General features: G+C 41.2%; 1 protein-coding gene across 2 annotated transcripts in view; it reads right to left on the bottom strand.

Moving 5' to 3' along the window:
- Window positions 1-1,875: 1,875 nt before the first annotated feature.
- Window positions 1,876-22,450, bottom strand: part of DNAH5 (dynein axonemal heavy chain 5) — a 329,281-nt gene continuing 308,706 nt past the window's right edge. For both annotated transcript variants that reach the window (XM_070774842.1, XM_070774841.1), the window contains exons 77-79: window positions 19,632-19,784; window positions 18,601-18,832; window positions 1,876-3,821 (exon numbers count right to left, since the gene is read on the bottom strand). In XM_070774842.1, coding sequence (XP_070630943.1) covers window positions 3,670-3,821; window positions 18,601-18,832; window positions 19,632-19,784 — 537 coding nt within the window. In that variant the 3' untranslated portion in view covers window positions 1,876-3,669. The remainder of the gene's footprint in view (window positions 3,822-18,600; window positions 18,833-19,631; window positions 19,785-22,450) is intronic.

The following is a 22,450-nucleotide window of genomic DNA, read 5'->3' as shown; positions in this document are numbered from 1 at the left end:
TCATGGAATCCAGTGCTTCCTTCATAGTAGTTAGTGTGTTAATCGCTCAATCATGTCCAACTCTATGACCCCATGGACTGTAGCTCACCAGGCTCCTCTGTCCGTGGAATTCTCCAGGCAAGAATACTGGAGTGGGTTGCCATTCCCTTCAACCCCTCATCTTTATCTACTTTCCTGTATTTTTTTTAAAAACCTTATGGCCACACTACTTGGCATGTGGGATCTTGGTTCCGTGGCCAATGATGGAACACCATGCCCCTGTATTGGAAGAGCAAAGTCTTAACCACTGGACCACCAGGGAAGTCCCTACATCTTTCTATGTATCACCCACACATGTCAGGTTATCCAACCATATGCTGAGATCATATAAAATTATGTGCCTGGATAACTGCTTAGTTTCCGTGTCTAGTCCTCTTATGTGCATGGACTAAGTTGCTTCAGTCATGTCCAACTCTGTGTGACCCCCTGGACTGTAGCCTGCCAGGTTCCTCTGTCCATGGCGTTCTCTAGGCAGGAATACTGGAATGGGTTGCTGTGCCCTCTTCCCTGAGTTCCATGAAATCAGGGACTGTGAGAATGTTTTCCCACCATCATCCTACCAGGGCATCAGAGTGTCTGACACACAGGAGGTGCAAAACAAATCCTTTTTTAAGTAAATCAATATTGATGCAGATGAAAAAAATGGGTATATCACCCTGAAATACTACAAAATCCCCACTGTAGCTTTCTCTACATCCAAGGCAACTCTCCCCACCAACTCTCCTCAGCAACTCTCCCCACCAACCTGAAGTTTCAGTCAGTTGGTCCTCTCTGGTCTCCAATTCAGTAGAATAATGAGTGCCCTTCAGTGGGTAGGATCTAGGGGGTAGGGAGTGGAGGTGAAGTAGGAAGGGGCCTCACTGGCTCCTCCAGGTTTCAGTAATGTTCCTTGTTTAATTTTTAAAATTAATTATTTCAGTTTTTCCAGTAGTCATGTATGGATGTCAGTTGGACCATGAAGAAAGCTGAGTCGCTGAAGAATTGATGTTTTTGAACTGTGGTGTTGGAGAAGACTCTTGAGAGTCCCTTGGACTGCAAGGAGATCCAACCAGTCCATCCTAAAGGAAATCAGTCCTGAATATTCATTGGAAGGACGGATACTGAAGCTGAAACTCCAGTACTTTGGCCACCTGAAGAGAAGAACTAACTCATTGGAAAAGACCCTGATGCTGGGAAAGATTGAAGGCAGAAGAGAAGGGGAAGACAAAGGATGAGATGGTTGGATGGCATCACCAACTTCATGGACATGAATTTGACTAAGCTCCGGGAGTTGGTGAAGGACAGGGAAGCCTTGTGTGCTGCAGTCCATGGGGTCACAAAGAGTTAGACACGACTGAGCGACTGGACTGAACTAAACTCAGCTGTTTCAGGTGTTAGTTGTAGCACGGGGGATCTTCCTTGCATCACACAGGGTCTTCCATTACAGACTCTCCAGTTGTGGTGCGCAGGCTAGTCACTGCAGTGTGAGGGCTCTAGGAACTCGTCCTTCAGTAGTTGAGGCACCCGGGCTTAGCTGTCTTGAGGCAAGTGGGATCGTAGTTCCCCAACCAAGGATCAAACCCAAGAACTCTGCATTGCAAGATGGACTGTTAACCATCGGATCACTGGGGAAGTCTCCCTGCTGAATTACTTCCTAAAACTTTCCATTTGTTTTCATGGTGTTCTTTTCTACTTTGGGTCTCCAAAACTGATACATATATACCAATGGAGTATATCACAAAATTATATGTATTATACATTTTCAAGTTATTTGATTAAAAAATCCAATTTTTAAAGCTTATTTCTGGATACTCAATGGAACTCACCTCTTTGCTTATAAATAACAATTACAATTCAGACGTTCATTAATGGATTTTATTAATCTGCATTATTTCCACATTTTCATCATTTATTATTCAAAATAAAATGATGGTTTTACCACAATTCACACAAATCAACTGATATATTAATTCAGACCAAAAGAAGCTGCTCAAATGAAAATAGTATTTTCCAAAATGGGTAGGTGTCACATGAACCACTCAGGTCTAATTCTCATTATAATTAAAATAGAATGATACTCATCACAGAGCAAGTCCTAGTGAGAGGGACCCACACTGGTCTCCTTGTAATCCCTCCTCCCTATAAAACATTTATCACCAGAAACCTGAAGTGATGCGTTTCTGAAGTTAAGCAATTCTAAGCTGCAATTCTACCTTAGCACTGACCACATCCTCAAGGTTATAGATGAAACAGTGTATAATCTATAGTCATGATTTAAAGTAAAAACATCTGAGAAGCCCCTTACATAGTATTTTCCTAATTAATAAAAGATCATGTGAATTTTTCACCCACTAAGACTTTTATCCTTTTCCTAATTTTTCTTCCAGTCATTACATTTTTTCAAGTCAACTGGAACCTTTACCATTCGATCATATCTGTTTTTATTTTTCCACATTATCTTCTAACTTTTGTCCACACCAAATACATTTTAGTTATAATAATATTTTGCTAACTTTATCTTTCACTTAACAGCCTGTGCTCACCATTTCTACATTATGAAATCTTCACTATTGTTTTTCATGGCTGGCTGCTGCTGTTGCTGCTGCTGCTAAGTCGCTTCAGTCGTGTCCAACTCTGTGTGACCCCATAGACGGCAGCCCACCAGGCTCCCCCATCCCTGGGATTCTCCAGGCAAGAACACTGGAGTGGGTCATGGCTGTCTAATATCCTCTAATTTCCTTAAGCATAGACTTATTTTTACCTTTGGGGGCATTTATTATTTTTATGCTATTAAATACATTTTTATATATCATTTTTTCAGTCTTTCAAATTGTTTCCTTGGTAGGTTTCTAGGAGAGAAAATAAGGGTCAAAGCATGTGAATGTTTTTATGATTCCTTCTGTGCTTAGTTATTTAATCATTTTACAAAAAAGGATTGGTTGATTTCTATTGTTCAAGGAGTCTGAATGTATCACTTTTACAAAGACCTCATCACAATTCACTTTAGCTTTAATTTTTTTAATTATAACAAATGTAAGGTAAGTGTCGCTCTTTAGTAATTATCAGTGGAGTTGAACACTATTCCATATGTTTATTCTATAGGATTACATGCATTGTCTATTCATCTATTCACATTCTTAACCCACCATTCTATTTCCTTCCATTTTTTAGATCTGTTTAACTGGCAACTTCAGTCATGAAAAGAAATCTCTTACCTGACCTAAATGCAAAAGGCAACAGAAACAGAATTAGCACAAACTTGTCATGTTATCTTAGAGAACTGGGCTGTCACCGAAACCACATTAACAGAAGAATAATCCCTTCCAGGGAAATACTAATACCATCTATTTACCCTAGTCAGTCTTTGGCGTTGAAAGAAGAAAACATATTACTCTGGATTTGAGGGCCAAGCTTGAATAGAAAGTTATAAACCTTACTTCTAAATCACCAGATAGCTTTTCAAAACACACAGTGATTGGTCATTAACGGTGAAACAGACTAAATATAAGCAAGCATCCAGCGAAGGAGCAGGGAACCCTGATGCAATTCACACACCGTACAATCAACCTGATGTACACAACGTCCATACGGAAAAACAGAGCTTGTGATACTCTGGATCCTGCATTTACTGGGTGAGGGACACGCCCCACATTACTTGACATCGCAGAGAAGGGCAACTCCACGAAGCACCCAGTGTTCGGGGGCCTGGGCCGTCCTGAGGTCTACAGCAGCAATGTAGTTCAAGTCTGTTCGGACCGGCTTCTTGTAGATGGGACAAGAGTATAACCGAGGATCTCTCACAGCTACAACGAAAACCATCAGAAATCTTGGTGAATTTCTCATTCATGCAGCCCCCAAGAGAGTGCAGAGCCAAATGTGTGCATCTGGAAGGTCACAGTGGGCGTGGCAGAATGAGGGAAATTCCTCCTGAGGTCAGGCAATCCCTAGATGTGAAGCAGATGCTATCAAGCTTTCCCAAGGCGGGTGTGACAAGTTACCCAGATGGCCTCACATTTACCTCACCCACCTAGTGTCCCACAACCTTGACACTAACCCCAGTCCATGGGACATGGCCACCCGCTGCTTCCTTTCTCTCCTTTCCACCTGTCAATTCAACTTTGCGCCTCCACCTGCCCCCTGTACCTCCCCCCCAAAACCTTGTGCCTTCACACCCTCTTTGTTCTTCCCATGTGGTTTGCCTTTGGCAAAAGGTACCTGTCCCTTTTAGTCAGACACCCAGAACCTCTGGTACTTCACTATTATTACTGCAAAACCCCTTCTTCAATCCTTTTTGCCATAGTCCAAACCACATTGGGCTTCTCAGTCCATAAAGAATCTGCCTACAGTGCAGGAGACTTGGGCTTGACCCCTGGGTCAGGAAGATCCCCTGGAGAAGGAAATGGCTACCCACTCCAATATTCTTGCCTGGGATATCCCATGGATAGAGGAGCCTGGCAGGCTGCAGTCCATAGGGTTGCACAGAGTTGGACATGACGTAGCGACTAAACTACTACCAAACCACATTGCAAATCACAGGACAGAGGATGTTCCCCACCCCACCAGGTGTTGTGAGTTCTCTATGTGTGTGGAGAAATACAAACGGCAGGAAGCAGAGAGCCACAGCACAGTTCAGCTCTCTGAGTCAATCTACTTTTCTGGAGTAGGTGAATAATACATGCAATCTCCACAATCACATCTGTCATGAGAGACAATCTCTGTATCCATCCTGTACGGGTCCTCTCTTAGGCATTCTCTCCAGCCCTGGAATCCCCATGCTGAGGACGGATGCAGATCTTTTGTGACTTCAAGCTTATACAGTTTGGAGAAGGGACTTCTTTTAAGAAAAAGAGTATAATTTGCAAATACCAAATTAAGTTTTGGAAAAAGCCTTTGTGTTGAGTAGCCCTGGAGTTTAAGCTTCAGCAGCTTCCTGTTAAATTCACTCTACCCAGAATAGTTTATTTGCACATCTTGTAACATCCATCTTTGGAAGCAGTATATTATTCCTTTTTCTCTCCCAGACTATAAACTATTTCAGGACAGAAGTTATGTCTGCATTCCTCTGTGTACTTCTCCGGAAGGCCAATGTTATAAATGACCCTAATATAACTACTAAAATGAAAACACATTTAACTAAGAGGATAACTTTGGAGAAATAGTGTTATAAATATAGAACTTTCAAAATGCAATATTAATATATTAGTGATACTGAACTTATTTCCCAAAAACTAATTTCCTCAATAATTCAGCTTTTCCTAACATATCAAAAAATAAGGCAGCACCAGCAGTTAAAGTCTCATTTTTGGACCCAAGAAAACCTTCAACCTGCCGTGCCGTGTGTGTGTGTGTGTGTTCAACACCATCCAGCTCTTTGATATTCTATGGATTGTAGCCAACAAGGTTCCTCTGTCCACGGGATTTTTCAGACAAGAATACTGGAGTGGGTTGTCATTTCCTTCTGCAGGGGATCATCGCAACCAAGGGATAGAATCCATGTCTCCTGTGACTCCAACTGCAAATAGGAAGCCACCTGGAAGCCTCTCTACTATAAATTCAATTCATTTTATTGGAAGAAATTAAACATTTGCATATGATAGCACTTTACAAAAGTTTCAATAAAAGTAGTTTAAAAGCCACAATTCTTAACCAGGTGTGATTTTTTTTTTTAACCAGGGTACTAAATCTAGAGACATATTTGGTTATCACAACTGGGAAGGTGCTACCGGCAACTGGTGGCTAGAGGCCAGGGACACTGCTAGCATCCTGTAATGCACAGGACAGTCCCTCACAAGACTTCTCTGTGCCAAAAGTGTCAGCAAAACCAAAGTCGAGAAATTCTGTTCTAAAACAATGTCACAGATATTTTACAGTACTCTAAAATGAAGCATTTGCTTAATTCCATGAAATTAATTATTAGAAGCCATCTAAGTTAATGCAATATCTAATTTTTAAGTCTAGTCACTATTTTAACCACCATGAGAATATCATAAGTAATAATAATAAGGCAAACATATGAAAATTCTAGCTGAGCTATTTCAAATCCTAAAAGATGATGCTATTCAAGTGCTGTGCTCAATATGTCAGCAATTTGGAAAACTCAGCAGTGGCCACAGGACTGGAAAAGGTCACTGTTCATTCCAATCCCAAAGAAGGACAAAGTCAAAGAATGTTCAAACTACCACACAATTGGCGCTCATTTCACATGCTAGTATGGTTATGCTAAAAATTCTTCAAGCTACCCTTCAGCAGTATGTGAACCGAGAACTTTCAGATGTACAAGGTGGATTTAGAAAAGGCAGATGAACCAGAAATCAAACTGCCAACATATGCTGGATCACAGAAAAAGCAAGAGAATTCCTGAAAAACATCTAACTTTTGCTTCATTGACTATGCTATAGCCTTTGACTGTATGGATCACAACAAACTGTAGAAAATTCTTCAAGAGATGGGAATACCAGACCACCTTACCTGCTTCCTGAGAAACCTGTATGCAGGACAAAAAGCAACAATTAGAACCAGATGGAACAATGGACTGGTTCAAAACTGGGAAAGCAGTACATCGAGGCTGTATATTGTCACCTTGCTTATTTAATTTATATGCAGAGTACATCATGCAAAAGGTTGGACTAGATGAATTACAAGCTACAATCAAGATTGCAGAGAGAAATATCAACAACCTCAGATATGCAGATGATACCACTCCAATGGCAGAAAGTGAAGAGGAACTAAAAGAGGAGAATGTGAAAGCTGGCTGGAAACTCAACATTCAAAACACTAAGATCATGGCATCCAGTCTCATCACTTCATGGCAAACAAAAGGGAAAAAAGTTGAAACGGTGACAGATTTTCTTTTCTTGGGCTCCAAAATCATTGCAGATGGTAACTGCAGCCATGAAATTAAAAGATACTTGTTTCTTGGAAGGAAAGCTATAACAAAGTTAGGGTATTCAAAAGCACATATATCACTTTGCCGACAAGGATCCACATAGTCAAAGCTGTGGTTTTTCAAGTAGTCATGTACAGATGTGAGAGTTGGATCATAAAGAAGGCTCAGCACTGAAGAATTGATCCTCTTGAACTCTGGTGTTGGAGAAGACTCTTGACAGTCTCTTTAACAGCAGGGAGATCAAACTAATCAGTCCTAAAGGAAATCAACCCTGAATATTCACGGAAGGATTGATGTTAAAGCTGAAGCTCCAATACTTCGGCCATCTGATGTGAAGAACTGACTCACTGGAAAAGACCCTGATGCTGGGAAAGACTGAAGGCAAAAGGAGAAGCGGGCAGCATAGAATGAGATGGTTAGACAGAATCACTGACTCAACAGACACAAATTTGAGCAAACTCTGAGAGATAATGGACAGAGGAGCATAGCATGCCACAGTCCATGAGATCGAAAAGAGTAGGACAGGGCTTAGCGACTAAACAACAACAACAAAATTAAAATTTCTGATTAAATAAGTGAATGACTCAATTTGAGGAGTGCAATTAATAATAACTACACTAATTGATGTATTTAAACCCTTTAATCCTTATATATGTTATATGTTCAAGGGTTTGAACATATAACAGATATTTAACTAATTGTTCTTCTTTATACACATTTCACTAATAATCATTTTATAACTCTTGAAAAAAACCCTTAGAGTCTTATATTTGAAATAAATGATAAACATGATAATTGCACCTTGGGAAGTATTTGATTGTTTGGGTTTTAATCCCAGAAGAAAAACACAATTCGGGGGGGAAAAAAATGGTGTTCTTTTCAATAAGCAGGTAAAAAAGGCAATTCTCTGAAATACTTATCCAATTTTATTTATTTTTAATTGTTTCAGAAGGGAAGGTATCCACGCCAAGTCACAGCATGTAACAACCTTCTGCAGCAGGATTAGAAACTACCAAAAATATAACTTCATTGTAAAAGCGCTGACAGATGCTTTATAAACAAGCACATAAACATCTGAAACTATTACTCCTGGTTAGACAAAAAAATTGAAGACACAAATAAGCATGCTAGGTAGGTAGAACAAATCAGCTAAATATGCTTAAAACCTTGGGGCTCCAGAAAAACAAGCAGAGAGAAGAGGGTGTCTAAATTGGTGAGCTATATGCTTTGGGATGCTAAAGGTTTCAATAAAACACCTTGAAGAAATTTCATTTTCTAACTGTTATAACTTCTCTCTCTCTAGCCTACATTTTTCATGCAAATGTTAGTATATCATTACATCATATATTCTTTCCAATATGTAAAACAACCAAGATACCTAGAGATTCCTTATGTCACTCTTTTATTTAACCCCTCTTTTGCTTCAACAATATGTGAGCCATGAACTTCCAGATGTTCAAGCTGGTATTAGAAAAGGCAGAGGAACCAGAGACCAACTTGCCAACATCCATTGGATCATTTAAAAAGCAAGAGAGTTCCAGAAAAATATCTACTTATGCTTTATTGACTATGCCTAAGCCTTCGACTGTGTGGATCACCACAAACTGTGGAAAATCCTGAAAGAGATGGGAATACCTGACCTGCCTCTTGAGAAATCTGTATGCAGGTCAGGAAGCAACAGTTAGAACTGGACATGGAACAACAGACTGGTTCCAAATGGGAAAAGGAGTACATCAAGGCTGTATGTTGTCACCCTGCTTATTTAATTTATATGCAGAGTACATCATGAGAAACACTGGGGTGGATGAAGCACAAGCTGGAATCAAGATTGCCAGGAGAAATATCAATAACCTCAGATATACAGATGACACCACCCTTATGGCAGAAAGTGAAGAAGAACTAAAGAGCCTCTTGATGAAAGTGAAAGAGGAGAGTGAAAAAGTTGGCTTAAAACTCAACATTCAGAAAACTAAGATCATGGCATCTCGTCCCATTACTTCATGGGAAATAGATTGGGAAACAGTGGAAACAGTGTCAGACTTTATTTTTTTGGGCTCCAAAATCACTGCAGATGGTGACTGCAGCCATGAAATTAAAAGACCCTTACTCCTTGGCAGGAAAGTTATGACCAACCTAGACACAATAATAAAAAGCAGAGACCTTACTTTGCCAACAAAGGTCCATCTAGTCAAGGTTATGGTTTTTCCAGTAGTCATATATGGATGTGAGAGTTGGACTATAAAGAAAGCTGAACACCAAAGAATTGAAGCTTTTGAACTGTGGTATTGGAGAAAACTCTTGAGAGTCCCTTGGACTGCAAGGAGATCCAACCAGTCCATCCTAAAGGAGATCAGTCCTGGGTGTTCATTGGAAGGACTGATGTTGAAGCTGAAACTCCAATACATTGGCCATCTAATGCAAAGAGTGACTCATTTGAAAAGACCCTGATGCTGGGAAAGATTGAAGGCAGGAGAAGAAGGGAACAACAAAGGATAACAGATGGTTGGATGGCATCACCGACTAAATGGACATGAGCTTGGGTAAAGTCCAGGAGTTGGTGATGGACATGGATGCCTGGCATGCTGCAGTCCATGGGGTTACAAAGAGTCAGACACAACTGAGCGACTGAACTGAACTGACATCATATAGTCCTTCTGATATGTAAAACAACCAAGTTACCGAGAGATTCCTTATATCATTCCTTTATTCAAGCCCTGTTTTGCTAAAAACATTTGAGTTATTAAATAAAGAACATTTATATGTGATATTTCTTTTAATCCTTCAACTAGCATGTGATGGCATCACCAACTCGATGGTCATGAGTTTGAGCAAGCTCCGGGAGTTGGTGATGGACAGGAAAGCCTAGCATGCTGCAGTCCATGGGGTCACAAAGAGTCGGACATTACTGAGCAACTGAACTGAAACTGAGCATGTGTTACTGTATTAATAATAACAGTAATTGTTTTTATTATTATCTACTGTATGCTAATTATGTGCTGGACATTGTCAGTTTTATTCTCTCAGCACCCAGTGAGATGGGTACCATGATTAAATCCATTTTAATAGATGAGAACCCAAGGAGGTGAGTTACTTATTCAAGGTTACAAAGCTGCAGGTAATGAGAGAATCTGGCTGGAATGGACCAGGAGCCAAAGCTCTTAACCTCAACAACAGTGTGACGTACTCTATGTATGTGCCTCCATGTTTTTTTTGCAGAAAGATGTAAACGTGAGCCAGAAATAACTAGATACCTAACTTCCACTTGTGGCACAGTTGCGATTCCTCTGAAGTCGCATGAGTGCTATGGTGGTAAAGCCAGGAGAACACCCCAAATATCCAGGCTCCTGGCTCACTGTCCTTGACCTGAGGACATGTGCCCCGCTGTGGGGCAAGGAGGTAACCACCTTAGGCCTGCAGCATGGGGAGAGGAGGGCCTAGGGAGTGAGAACTCATGTTCCTATAGGACAGAGGCCTTTTACTGTGTCAACCTCGCTATGTACCTGAGAAAAATTAATTCATGACTTCAAAATACAAGAACATTTTCCTCATGTCCAATTTAGGCTTTAGTTTCCAGCTTCATCCCTACATGCACAGTCTTGAGTAGAACACAACCACAGGAATTCCAAGATGTGCATTCAACCCACAACAGACAAAGGTGATTCTGATAACAGACTTAGTAGCCAGGAATCACAGGCAAATTACATAATATCTCTAACCTAGTATTTCCCCATCTGCAAAATAGCCATGATGCACCTTATAGAGTCGTTGTAAAGACTAAATGAGTGAATATATGTGAATGCCTGGCATAGCGTAGTGCTTAGAATGCAGTAGATACCCAAGGTGTGTTACATTTCTCCTCTCTGCCTCTACACATGTATACACGTGTGTGCATATACACAGTTACCTTTCACTAAACCTAATTCCCCAGACTCAAGTTCCAGAAGACTAACAGAGTTCCAGGTTTACAAACTGCAAGTGAATTAAATGCTGTGGGGCTCAGGTATCAGGAGGTTCCCAGCTCTGGGTCACTGCACGGGGCTACCCCCATCCCAGCACCACGAACGCAGAGTGCTGCCTCAGGGTGGGTCACAAGGCATGATGACACACAGTTTCTCCTGCAGGAAATATTCTCATTAGCTACAGGGACTCTAAGATGCTTCTCCACCTACTTAGCGAGCATCACTTTGTTCCCCCAAACACTGTAGTCACCTCTTTCCCATCACATGGGGTACAGCACAAAAGTTACTAAGAGCATCACTCTCTCTATATGTAGAAGACTTTACTGAAGAATTGATGCTTTGGAACTATGGTGTTAGAGAAGACTCTTGAGAATCCCCTGGACTGCAAGGAGATCAAACCAGTCAATCCTATAGGAAATCAGTCCTGAATATTCATTGGAAGGACTGATGCTGAAGCTGAAGCTCCAATACTTTGGCCACCTGATGCAAAGACCTGACTCTTTGGAAAAGACTCTGATGCTGGGAAAGACCGAAGGCAAAAGAAGAAGAGGGCAACAGAGGATGAGATGGTTGAATGGCACCACTGACTCAATGGACGTGAGTTTTTGCAAGCTCCTGGAGTTGGTGATGGACAGGGAAGCCTGGCATGCTGCAGTCCATGGGGTCACAAAGAGTCAGACCAGACTGATCAACTGAACTGCCTGACACTGACCTTTCCTAATGAATGAATGAATGTGAAGTCGCTCAGTCATGTCCGACTCTTTGCGACCCCATGGACTGTAGCCTACCAGGGTCCCCTGTCCATGGGATTTTCCAGGCAATAGTACTGGAGTGGATTGCCATTTCCTTCTCCAAGGGATCTTCCCAACCCAGGGATCGAACCTGGGTCTCCCACATTGTAGACAGACGCTTTTCCGTCTGAGCCACCAGGGAAGTCTTAGGAAGATCTTTCCTAAACCTTCCTCTTTTCAACTTTCTTTGATAACAGAGGATCTACTGTTTGGTATGTCAGTGGGTTTACTCCCTTGGTGTATTTAGCACTACTTGGGTGACTCCCCCATGACAAGAGACATAAATAAATGTTTGGGGATATATCATTCAATTTTTAGAGTTTAAATAAATAACTGGGCTTCCCTGGTGGCTAGCAGTAAAGAATCCTCCTGCCAATGCAGGAGACGCAGGTTCAATCCCTGGGTCAAGAAAATCCCTTGAAGAAGGGCATGGAAACCCACTCTGGTATTCTTGCCTGGAGAATTCCATGGACAGAGGAGCCTGGAGGGCTATAGTTCATGGGGTCACAAAATAGTTGTATAAAACTTATCGATTAAACAACAAACAACAAAGATTTCCTTTTAAAAACAAACTAGTCCTGTCTGTAAAATTCAATGGTGAATTATTTAAACTGAAATTGCCCTTCATATTAACATAAAAAACAATTCATCATAAGAGTTTTAATTTTAAAATGCTACACCTTTGGAGTGTCCTCTAGTCAGTAATAATATTATACCTCTTTATCTCAATTAGGCCCCTATTTAGTCATCAAAATTGAATTAAAATCACAGTATAAAAAGAACCTATGGAAGTCACGAACCTACAGTATGAATCTATAGTATATCATGAACCTATGGACAGAGGTTCGTGACATTGTACAAGACCATTGATCAAGACATCCCCAAGAAAAAGAAAGGTAAAAAGGCAAAATGATTGTCTGAGGGTGCCTTATAAATAGCTGAGAAAAGAAGAGAAGTGAAAGGCAAAGGAAAACAGGAAAGATATACCCATTGAGTGCAAAGTTCCAAAGAACAGCAAGGAGAGATGAGAAAGCCTTCCTCAGTGATCAAAGCAAAGAAATAGAGGAAAACAATAGAATGGGAAAGACTATAGATCTTTTCAAGAAAATTAGAGCTACCAAGGGAACATTTCATGCAAAGAAGGGCACAATAAAAGACAGAAATAGTATGGATCTAACAGAAGCATAAGGTATTAAGAAGAGGTGGCAAAAATACACAAAACTATACAAAAAAGATCTTCATGACCCAGATAACCACAATGGTGTGATCACTCACCTAGAGCCAGACATCCTGGAATGTGAAGTCAAGTGGGCCTTAGGAAGCATCACTACAAATAAAGCTAGTGGAGGTGATGGAATTCCAGTTGAGCTATTTCAAATCCTAAAAGATAATGCTATGAAAGTGCTGCACTCAATATGCCAGCAAATTTGGAAAACTCAGCAGTGGCCAAAGAACTGGAAAAGGTCAGTTTTCATTCCAATCCCAAAGAAAAGCGATGTCAAAAATTGTTCAAACTACCGCACAATTGCACTCATCTCACACACTAACAAAGTAATGCTCAAAATTCTCCAAGCCAGGCTTCAACAGTACATGAACGGTGAACTTCCAGATGTTCAAGCTGGATATAGAAAAGGCAAAGGAACCAGAGATCAAATTGCCAACATCCACTGGATCACAGAAAAAGCAAGAGGATTCCAGAAAAACATCTACTTCTGCTTTATTGACTATGCAACATCCTTTGACTGTGTGGATCACAACAAACTGGGAAATTCTTAAACAGGTGGGAATACAAGACCACCTGACCTGCCTCCTGAGAAATCTGTATGCAGGTCAAGAAACAACAGTTAGAACTGGACATGGAACAACAGACTGGTTCCAAATTGGGAAAGGGAAGGAGTACATCAAGGCTGTATACTGTCACCCTACTTATGTAATTTGTATGCAGAGCACATCATGAGAAACTCTGGGCTGGATGAAGCACAAGCTGGAAACAAGATTGCCAGGAGAAATATCAATTACCTCAGATATGCAGATGACACCACCCTTACGGCAGAAAGAAAAGAGGAACTGAAGAGCCTCTTGATGAAAGTGAAAAAGGAGAGTGAAAAAGTTGGCATAAAACTCAACATTCAAAAAACTAAGATCATAGCATTTGGTCCCATCACTTCATGGCAAATAGATGGGGAATCCATGGAAACGAGAGACTATATTTCTTTTGGGCTCCAAAATCACTGTAGATGGTGACTGAAGCCATGAAATTAAAAGACACTTGCTCCTTGGAAGAAAGCTATGACCAACCTAAACAGCATATTAAAAAGCAAAGACATCACTTTGCCAACAAAGGTCCATCTAGCCGAAGCTATTGTTTTTTCAGTAGTCATGTATGGATATAAGAGTTGGACTATAAAGAAAGCTGAGGGCCAAAGAATTGATGCTTTTGTACTGTGGTGTCAGAGAAGACTATTGAGAGTCCCTTGGACTGCAAGGAGATCAAACCAGTCAATCCTGAAGGAAATCAGTCCTGAATATTCATTGGAAGGACTGCTGCTGAAGCTGAAACTCCAATCCCTTGGCCACCTGATGCAAAGAACTGACTCATTAGAAAAGACCTTGTTGCTTGGAAAGACTGAAGGCAGGAGGAGAAGGGGATGACAGAGGCTGAGATGGTTGGATGGCATCACTGACTCGATGGACATGAGTTTGTGCAAGTTCCTGGAGTTAGTGATGGACAGGGAATCCTGGTGTGCTACAGTCCATGGGGTCGCAAAGTGTCAGACATGAGTGATCCACTGAACTGACTGAACAGATGAAAAGAACAATGGAATGTTAATTTCCTATCACTAACAAAACACCTCTCCAACCACAAAGCTATTTGGCAGCAAGTTTCCACCAACTTCTATTGAAACCAAAAAAAGACAATAAAGAACTGCAATTTTCTTTACTTTTTTATTAGCACTTTGGAATTCATAGTCACCTTTTCTGTTGCTTATTTTTATTTCCTCTCTTACCTGCAGCTAATGAGCATCACCACTGACTAATGCCCAGCAGGGTGAGTACAGTTCTTCCACAAAAATGTGTTCTTAAGTCATAAAGGACTGCCTGTATTATAAAATTATTGCTTTATTACTACCATGCTGAGATGTTCAATGTCACATGATGAAAGATTTTTACACATTAGTCACAAGAAATAAAAAAGTAACACCTAACTGAATGTGAGAAAGATTTTTCTTTCACTTTATAAGGGAAATGTTTTTGCAACAGTGTTGACTAGATGCAACAAAATTTCTAAAGTATTACTTTTGGCTGAAAGAGCACTTGACTATTAATTCTATAAAATAATCACTCCCCTGGGACTTCACACCACAGTAAGGATATGAAGAGGGGCTTCCTTGGTGGCTCAGTGGTAAAGAATCTACCTTCCAAGGCAGGAGACATGGGTTCGACCCCTGATTCAAGAAAATCCCACATGCCTGCGGAGCAATAAAGCCCATGCATCACAACTATTGAACCCACACACCTTACAGCCCAAACTCAGCAACAAGAGAAGCCACCTCAATGAGAAGCTTTTGCAGCGCAACTCGAGAATAGTCCCAGCTCACTGCCATTAGAGAAAAGCCCGTGCGGCAATGAAGACCCAGCACAGCCAAAATTAAATTAATAAATACAATTATTTTTTTAAAAAATCATGAAGCCACAGGCAGCGTGTTTACCCAAACTCAGGCACACACATGGATCCTTTCAGACACCGCTGGGGCATAAGGAGTGACACCCTTATGACACCCTTACCAAGAGGGAGGCTGAGCACCCTCACGTCTCTTCTGATGTTCATGGGCACCCCTTCCATTACACACTGTCTGTTCCTCAAACACAGTGCCTCCATTGCTAGCTCTTGTCTCTGCATGCTTGCCTTTTCTCCATGGATATCAGTTCAATGTTCTCTTCTCAGCAAACTCTTCCCTGAACACCAGAATGCTCTCTCACTCCCTGACACACCCTGTGTGTGTCCTTTTTACAGAAACAAGAGCTATCTGAAATCAATCTGTTCATTTACACTCCATCCTCATTATTTGTGGGACTAATGTATCTATTTCCTCTGGTGGCTCAGCTGTAAAGAACCCGCCTGCCAATGCAGGAAACCCAGAATTGATTCCTGGGTGGGGAAGATCCCTTGGAGAAGGAAATGGCAACCCACTCCAGTAGTCTTGCCTGGAAAATCCCTCAGACAGAAGAGTCTGGCAGACTACAGTCTATGGGGTCGAAAAGAGTCAGACACAACCTAGCAACGAAACAACAACAACAATGTATGTATAGTTTAATGAAGCCCAAATTACCGGCAGCTCCCAGGAGAAATAGAGGGTCAGGCTCCTCAGAGCCCTTGGCCACAGAATTTTCATCAACCGATCAATTCATAACCTTGTTTTCTGTGTGCTTTTGTTTAAAGTCATCTTTTTAATATGCTCTGTTAATTCATTAACACTGAACTCAGGGCCAACAGCACTGTGACTCATGCCTGAATGAAGCTTGTCTAACACATGTGGTTTCTCCATAAGGTACATCACAGCCTTCTAGTGCTCAGGAACAGCAGACAGCACTTCAACACTACACTCGAGGGCCACTTTCAACAATGAAAAATAGAAAAATATGAAAAACATAGCACTAAATAGACCACGGAAAGGGCACTAGTTTACAGTCCGAGCCAAAACGAGGAGCAGAGCACAGGCTTGTTCCACCTAAGTTGGAAACACACGTCAGGAGGGTCAGATTCTTCACTGCTTTGTACATGTCTGGGAAAAGTCATGAAAGTCCACAGGCATTAACCTTAGGGTCACAAATAAATTTTAAGAGTGTAGGTGAATTCATACAGAATCCTTGAATAGCAATGACTATATCTGCCTCTTTTCCAGTTACCCATCCCTCCTTGAGACTGAACTCCGTGCAAATGCGGGTTCTGCATGGTCTTTCCTCACTGTTGCACCCCCAGCAATAGAGCAGTGTATGTCAGATGGTTGATACCTTGGCTGACTCAGTGAGCTAGAGCTCTTTCCCTCTGCCCAGAAAAGTCTGACTCTAACACCCTCTCATTCTCATCCTCCAAAACGCATCTCAAAAGCAGCCTCCACCTCCTACCAGGCTTAGTTACGTTTTCCTTCTAGCATCCCCGAACATCCTAAGAGCATCTCTATCACGTGCATCTGTTAGTCGCGCAGTTGTGTCCAACTCTCTGCGATCCCATGGACTGTAGCCAGGCTCCTTTGTCCATGGTATTCTCCAGGCAAGAATACTGGAGTGGGTTGCCATTTCCTTCTCTGGAGATCTTCCCAATCAGCAGATGGAACCCAGGTCTCCGGCATTGCAGGCAGATTCTTAACCACTGAGCCACCAGGGATCTCCATCATAACATGCATCAAATTCTATTTAAATTATTTGTTTACTTATCCATCTCCTTCACTAGGCTGTGAGTCCCTTGTGGGCGTGATTTGGCTCATAAATACCTTTATCCCTTGCAGGTAAGGTTGTATCTGGTTTGTACTAGGCATCTAGCAAACATTTGCTTAAAAAACAAATATTCAAAGCTTATACATATGTTTACAAGTGTGGTATTTATCTAAGGGATAAATAAACTAAAAATTATCCTTTAAAGAGAGATTTTTGTCTCTTCTTTGTTTAAAGAAAAATCTTCGTGCTTCGATTATAAAATTAGGACTTCCCTTAGGGTCTACTATCCTGGCTACCTCATGAATTTATGGCTTATAATGATCATCTCACCATGTATATCAAATCAACATGTTATACACCTTGGCCAGTTGCTTCAGTCATGTCTGACTCTTCATAACCCTCTGGACTATAGCCCACAGGCTGCTCTATCCATGGGATTCTCCAGGCAAGAATACTGGAGTAGGTTGCCATTTCCTCTTCCAAGGATGTTATACACCTTAAACATGTGCAATTTTATTTTAAAAGGAATATAATTTTTTTAAAGTGAAATGAACAGCATCTCCTCATATTGTAAATAGTGGTTATCCCTGAGGAGACGTTAGCTGAGTGAAATGCAAAAACCTCTAGAAAACATCAAACCAACAATGGAAAATAGTTCAGGTGTTTTTAGACTTGTCAAACAGAGCTTTGATAACTCTGTCAAAGGATTCTGCTTTGACATGTATGTTTCATAAAAGTGTTGTCACATTCATAGGCTGCAATGTGAACTCAGCATTTTACCATAAGCTACTGAATTAAGCCAATGTCCCTGAATTCAATCTGGACTTCACAGCCTGGCTTAAATCTCCAAGCTGGAGGAGTCATGACTTCCAGGAGCCCTGTACAATCCCACCTGGAAAGGCTTCTTTCCTACTTTCCACCTCTTGCCCACCTCATCATTCAAGCCCCATCCATTCTTCCAAGCCCCTCCAGGCCCCCCTGCTCCCAAGATCCAGCCCCCGACAGTTTCATCCCACTCTTATCTCACCCTCCTTTCTCACCACTTAGTAACTATTCCAAACACTTGCTTCTTATCTCATTAGCTAATGCTCCGTGAGTATCCTTCCACATTTTACCTGCTTTATTAGATGGGCAAGAACTATCTAGAACCATTGCCTCCCAGCAGCACTCAAGGAAGAGCCCAGAAGTAAGTAAGTACTCGTTAAACACAGGTGTGAATATGAAGCTACTTGACAACAGAGTATAATCCTTATCTGCTGCTGCTGCGGCTAAGTCGCTTCAGTCATGTCCAACTCTGTGCGACCCCATAGACGGCACCCACCAGGCTCCCCCGTCCCTGGGATTCTCCAGGCAGGAACACAAGAGTGGGTTGCCATTTCCTTCTCCAATGCATGAATGTGAAAAGTGAAAGTGAAGTCACTCACATGATAAAAAAAATAATGAGATCCTATATTTATAACATCACCCAACCCCATTGTACCAACCGTCCCTGAAGGCACAGACAACTCACCGTTATTTTCAGCATAAATCCTTACAACAGGCATTAACTCAAAGAGCACTTTGGGCTTGGACTCGATAAGTTTCATATTCCTCCTGTCCCAGCCAGCACCTTCAAGATACAAGCCGTAGACATAGACACCCTCCGTGGGAGGGGCAGAAATGTCATCCTTCATCCACTTGGTGACTTCGTTGCAAAGCACCATATTGTCCAGAGCCCAGCCTTTGTTGGCCCGAGTTATTTCCTACTCAGGGAAAGAGAAAAAGAGAAGGATGACATCAGCAACTAGAGGGTTGTCTTAAAGAGCATAATTGTGGTAACAATGTAGCCCCAGATTCAAAAAAGGTAGGATAGTATTTAATGGGTTTTAAAAGATCCTCTTATAAGTAATATCCATGTCCTAATTTAAATATATTTGTACTTCAGTGTCAAATAAGTTGATGCTTTCAAATTGTGGTTGTGGAGAAAACTCTTGAGAGTCCCTTGGACTGCAAGGAGATCCAACCAGTCCATCCTAAAGGAGATCAGTCCTGAATGTTCATTGGAAGCACTAATGTTGAAGCTGAAACTTCAATACTTTGGCCACCTGATGCGAAGAACTGACTCATTTGAAAAGACCCTGATGCTGGGAAAGATTGAAGGCAGGAGGAGAAGGGGACGACAGAGGATAAGACGGTTGGATGGCATCACTGACTCGATGGACATGAGTTTGAGCAAACACCAGGAGATAATGAAGGAAAGTGCAGCCTGGCGTGCTTCAGTCCATGAGTTTGCAAAATATCGGAGATGACTTCATGACTGAATAACAATTTTAAAAGAAATATAAAATCAAATCTAATATAAAAATAAATATTTTAAAATTTAAGCTAGCAGCCTGAGAACAAGTTGCTGGATTTATGTTCAGGATAAAGTTAACTGCTGGTGCCCAAACCAGACAATCATTCTGCCTTATTATAAACTACATATTTAAAACTATAATGAAAGAAGAAAGCCCTCCAGAGGAAAACTGTAATAACCCAACAGGTAAAAATCAGTGCTATTACCTGTCGCATTGCAGTTAAAAATCCTTGAGGGTTAAAAAAGCCCGTCATCCAGAAGCAGTGAGGTCGGTCATTGAAAACCCAAGAGGTAAACTGGCAGTTTCTTTCAATAAGTTCAGTAAACCAGAAACCCAAGGTACTTGAAACCCAAGATGCCTGAAATGCAAGCATGAAAACATGAATAAATACAGGTTTAATTCTACTGTGTAACTGACTATATTCACAGGAAAAAAAAAAGATGAAATATCAATTTCACATTTAGAATTTAGAAGTCCCTAAGGCATAAATTTCCATAGGGCTCTGACATTTAAGATGTCAAATTATTCTTCCTTTTTAATAATATGAAGTATGTTAGAATCAACTAATCTTCATGTGAATTCCAGATTAACCCAGCTTGGCATGCTGTTCAAGACATCTGCTATCAATAAAATCTCCTTCCACATATGAATATAGTTATGATCAATTCTGTCATAAAGCAATTAAAACAATTAATTGAATTAAATTTAACAGGCTTCAATTATTTTTCCTTAGGCTATATTTTCAACAGATACATTATAAAACAGAATTTCTATTTATGTAAATGTGCTTATGGCCTTAACAGCACTTTATATTCTGTGAATGACAAATGTAGAAGCCTTTCTCCACTTATTTTTTATGGAGCAAACAACATTTATTTTCTGAAGTTTCTGACTCTTAGAAGGCTTTTTTATATTCTCTGATGAAGGGAATAAAAATGAAAACACAGGTCTCCTTACCACCAACAAATTAATTGCATTCACTGCCTGTAACGTTCTGCCTGAATTCACATGTGGAACTTATGTTATTACAACAGGCATGGAAATGTCATCAACATTATCAGCAGTCACACTAGAAGGTATCTCCAAATCATATTTTATAACATTTCACTGGAACTGCACTATTTTATGTGTGAATAAATGTAGCGATCAACCTGAATAGATAAAACACTTGAATTTCAAATAGCTTGAGAATTGATATGCCTATTTTACAAAAGACACTGGGATTCCCAAAGACTGTTAATAAGTTGAGTAGAAAAAAATGCTGTATAAAAGGATTTTAAGTTCCAGGAAGTGGGACTTCCCTGGAAGTCCAGGGGTTAATCCCTAGTCAAGGAACTAATATCCCACATCCAGTGTGGCATGGCCAAATTTTTTTTTTTTTAAGAGATTCTTAGAGTCCCTTGGACAGCAAGGAGCTCAAACCAGTTGATCCTAAAGGAAATCAACCCTGAATATTCATTGGAAGGACTGATGCTGAAGCTGAAGCTCCAATACTTTAGCCACCTGATGCGAAGAGGTGACTCACTGGAAAAGACCTTGATGCTGGGAAAGATTGAGGGCAGGAGGAGACAGGGATGACAGAGGATGAGACGGTTGGATGGAATGACCAACTCAACAGACATAAGTGTGGGCAAACTCCAGGAGAGGGTCAAGGACAGGGAATCTTGGCATGCTGTAGTCCATGGGGTCTCTAAGAGTTAGACCCAACTTAGCGACCAAACAACAACAAAGTTTAAAATGAGGTAACTCATTCCATCGTATCGTTATAGGTGTGTTAACTGAAAGAGATGTCTTTATACAACATTTGATCTGAAGGCACAGGGACCCATTAATGAGGGGGTATCTTCTGGCAAGGATCCCTGTTCCAGAACTGCAGGTGCTCACCAAGCTGGGTGAGCTGGTCTAGTGGGGAATGAGCCCGCCATGGCCAGGGACCAGGTAGGTCACTAGCAATGAGCAGAGTCAATGTATACAGAAAACTCTCTGGCCTAGACAATGAATTTTTTGCAGAGGAGGAGAGAAAGGGATCTGGTCAAAGCTGATTCTGAGTTTCTAAGCTGTGTGTCCAGAGAGATGGATGGGATGGTGGTTAATCAAATAAGATGAGAAGACAGTAGACAAGCACCCCCAGTTACCATACACTGCTTTCTGTCCCACTGCCTTGGAATCTGCCAAAGCCCTGGGTGAGGGATCAGAGGCTCAGCACTAAAGGAGTCTCTCCTGAGAGATTATCAGTTCTAGCCCCATCCTGTCCCACCATCTCATTTACCTGACTCAGCTCCAAAAGTTCCACTCACCCAGGACCCAATCTCATCTCTGTAAGTTCCCCACCTTGGATAACCCCCACCTTGCCGTCTCCCGCGTCCTCCCACCGCACACTCAGCACCCTCAGTTCCATGATCAGCCAACTCCTCAACAAGGACACTCAGGTTCTCGTTTTACTTCTCCAAGTAGAAAAACATCTCTTCAAACCACATCTATTTATCGTACTATTACATGCAGAATGGGTAAGCAACAGGGCCCTACTGTATAAGGCCCTGTTCAGGGAACTACATTCAGCATCCTGTGGCAAACCATGATGGAAAAGAAATTTTTTAAAAACCCACATCCTGGTGTATATATACATACATACATATTCCATACAAAACGGAATATTACTCAGCCTGGAGGGGAGGGGAGTTTGCGGGAGAACGGATACATGTATTTGCATGTCTGAGTCCCTTTGCTGTTCATCTGAAACTACCACAACATTGTCAACTGGCTATTCTCCAATACAAAATTAAAAGCTTCAAAAATGAGAATAAAGTAAGAAGAATGAAATAATGCCATTTGCGGGAACACGGTTGGACCTGGAGATTATCACACTAAATGAAGTAAGTCAGAAAGACAAAAACAAATACCATACGCTACCACTTATGTGTGTGATCTAAAATATGATGAATGAACACATCTAAGAAAGAGAAAAACAGACTCACAGACACAGAGAAGAGAAATTGTGGCTGCCAAGGAAGGAGGTCGGGGAGG

This window comes from Bos indicus, chromosome 20 (genome assembly GCF_029378745.1).
Source record: "Bos indicus isolate NIAB-ARS_2022 breed Sahiwal x Tharparkar chromosome 20, NIAB-ARS_B.indTharparkar_mat_pri_1.0, whole genome shotgun sequence".
NCBI lineage: Eukaryota > Metazoa > Chordata > Mammalia > Artiodactyla > Bovidae > Bos > Bos indicus.
This window is presented reverse-complemented; position numbering and strand designations above follow the sequence as displayed.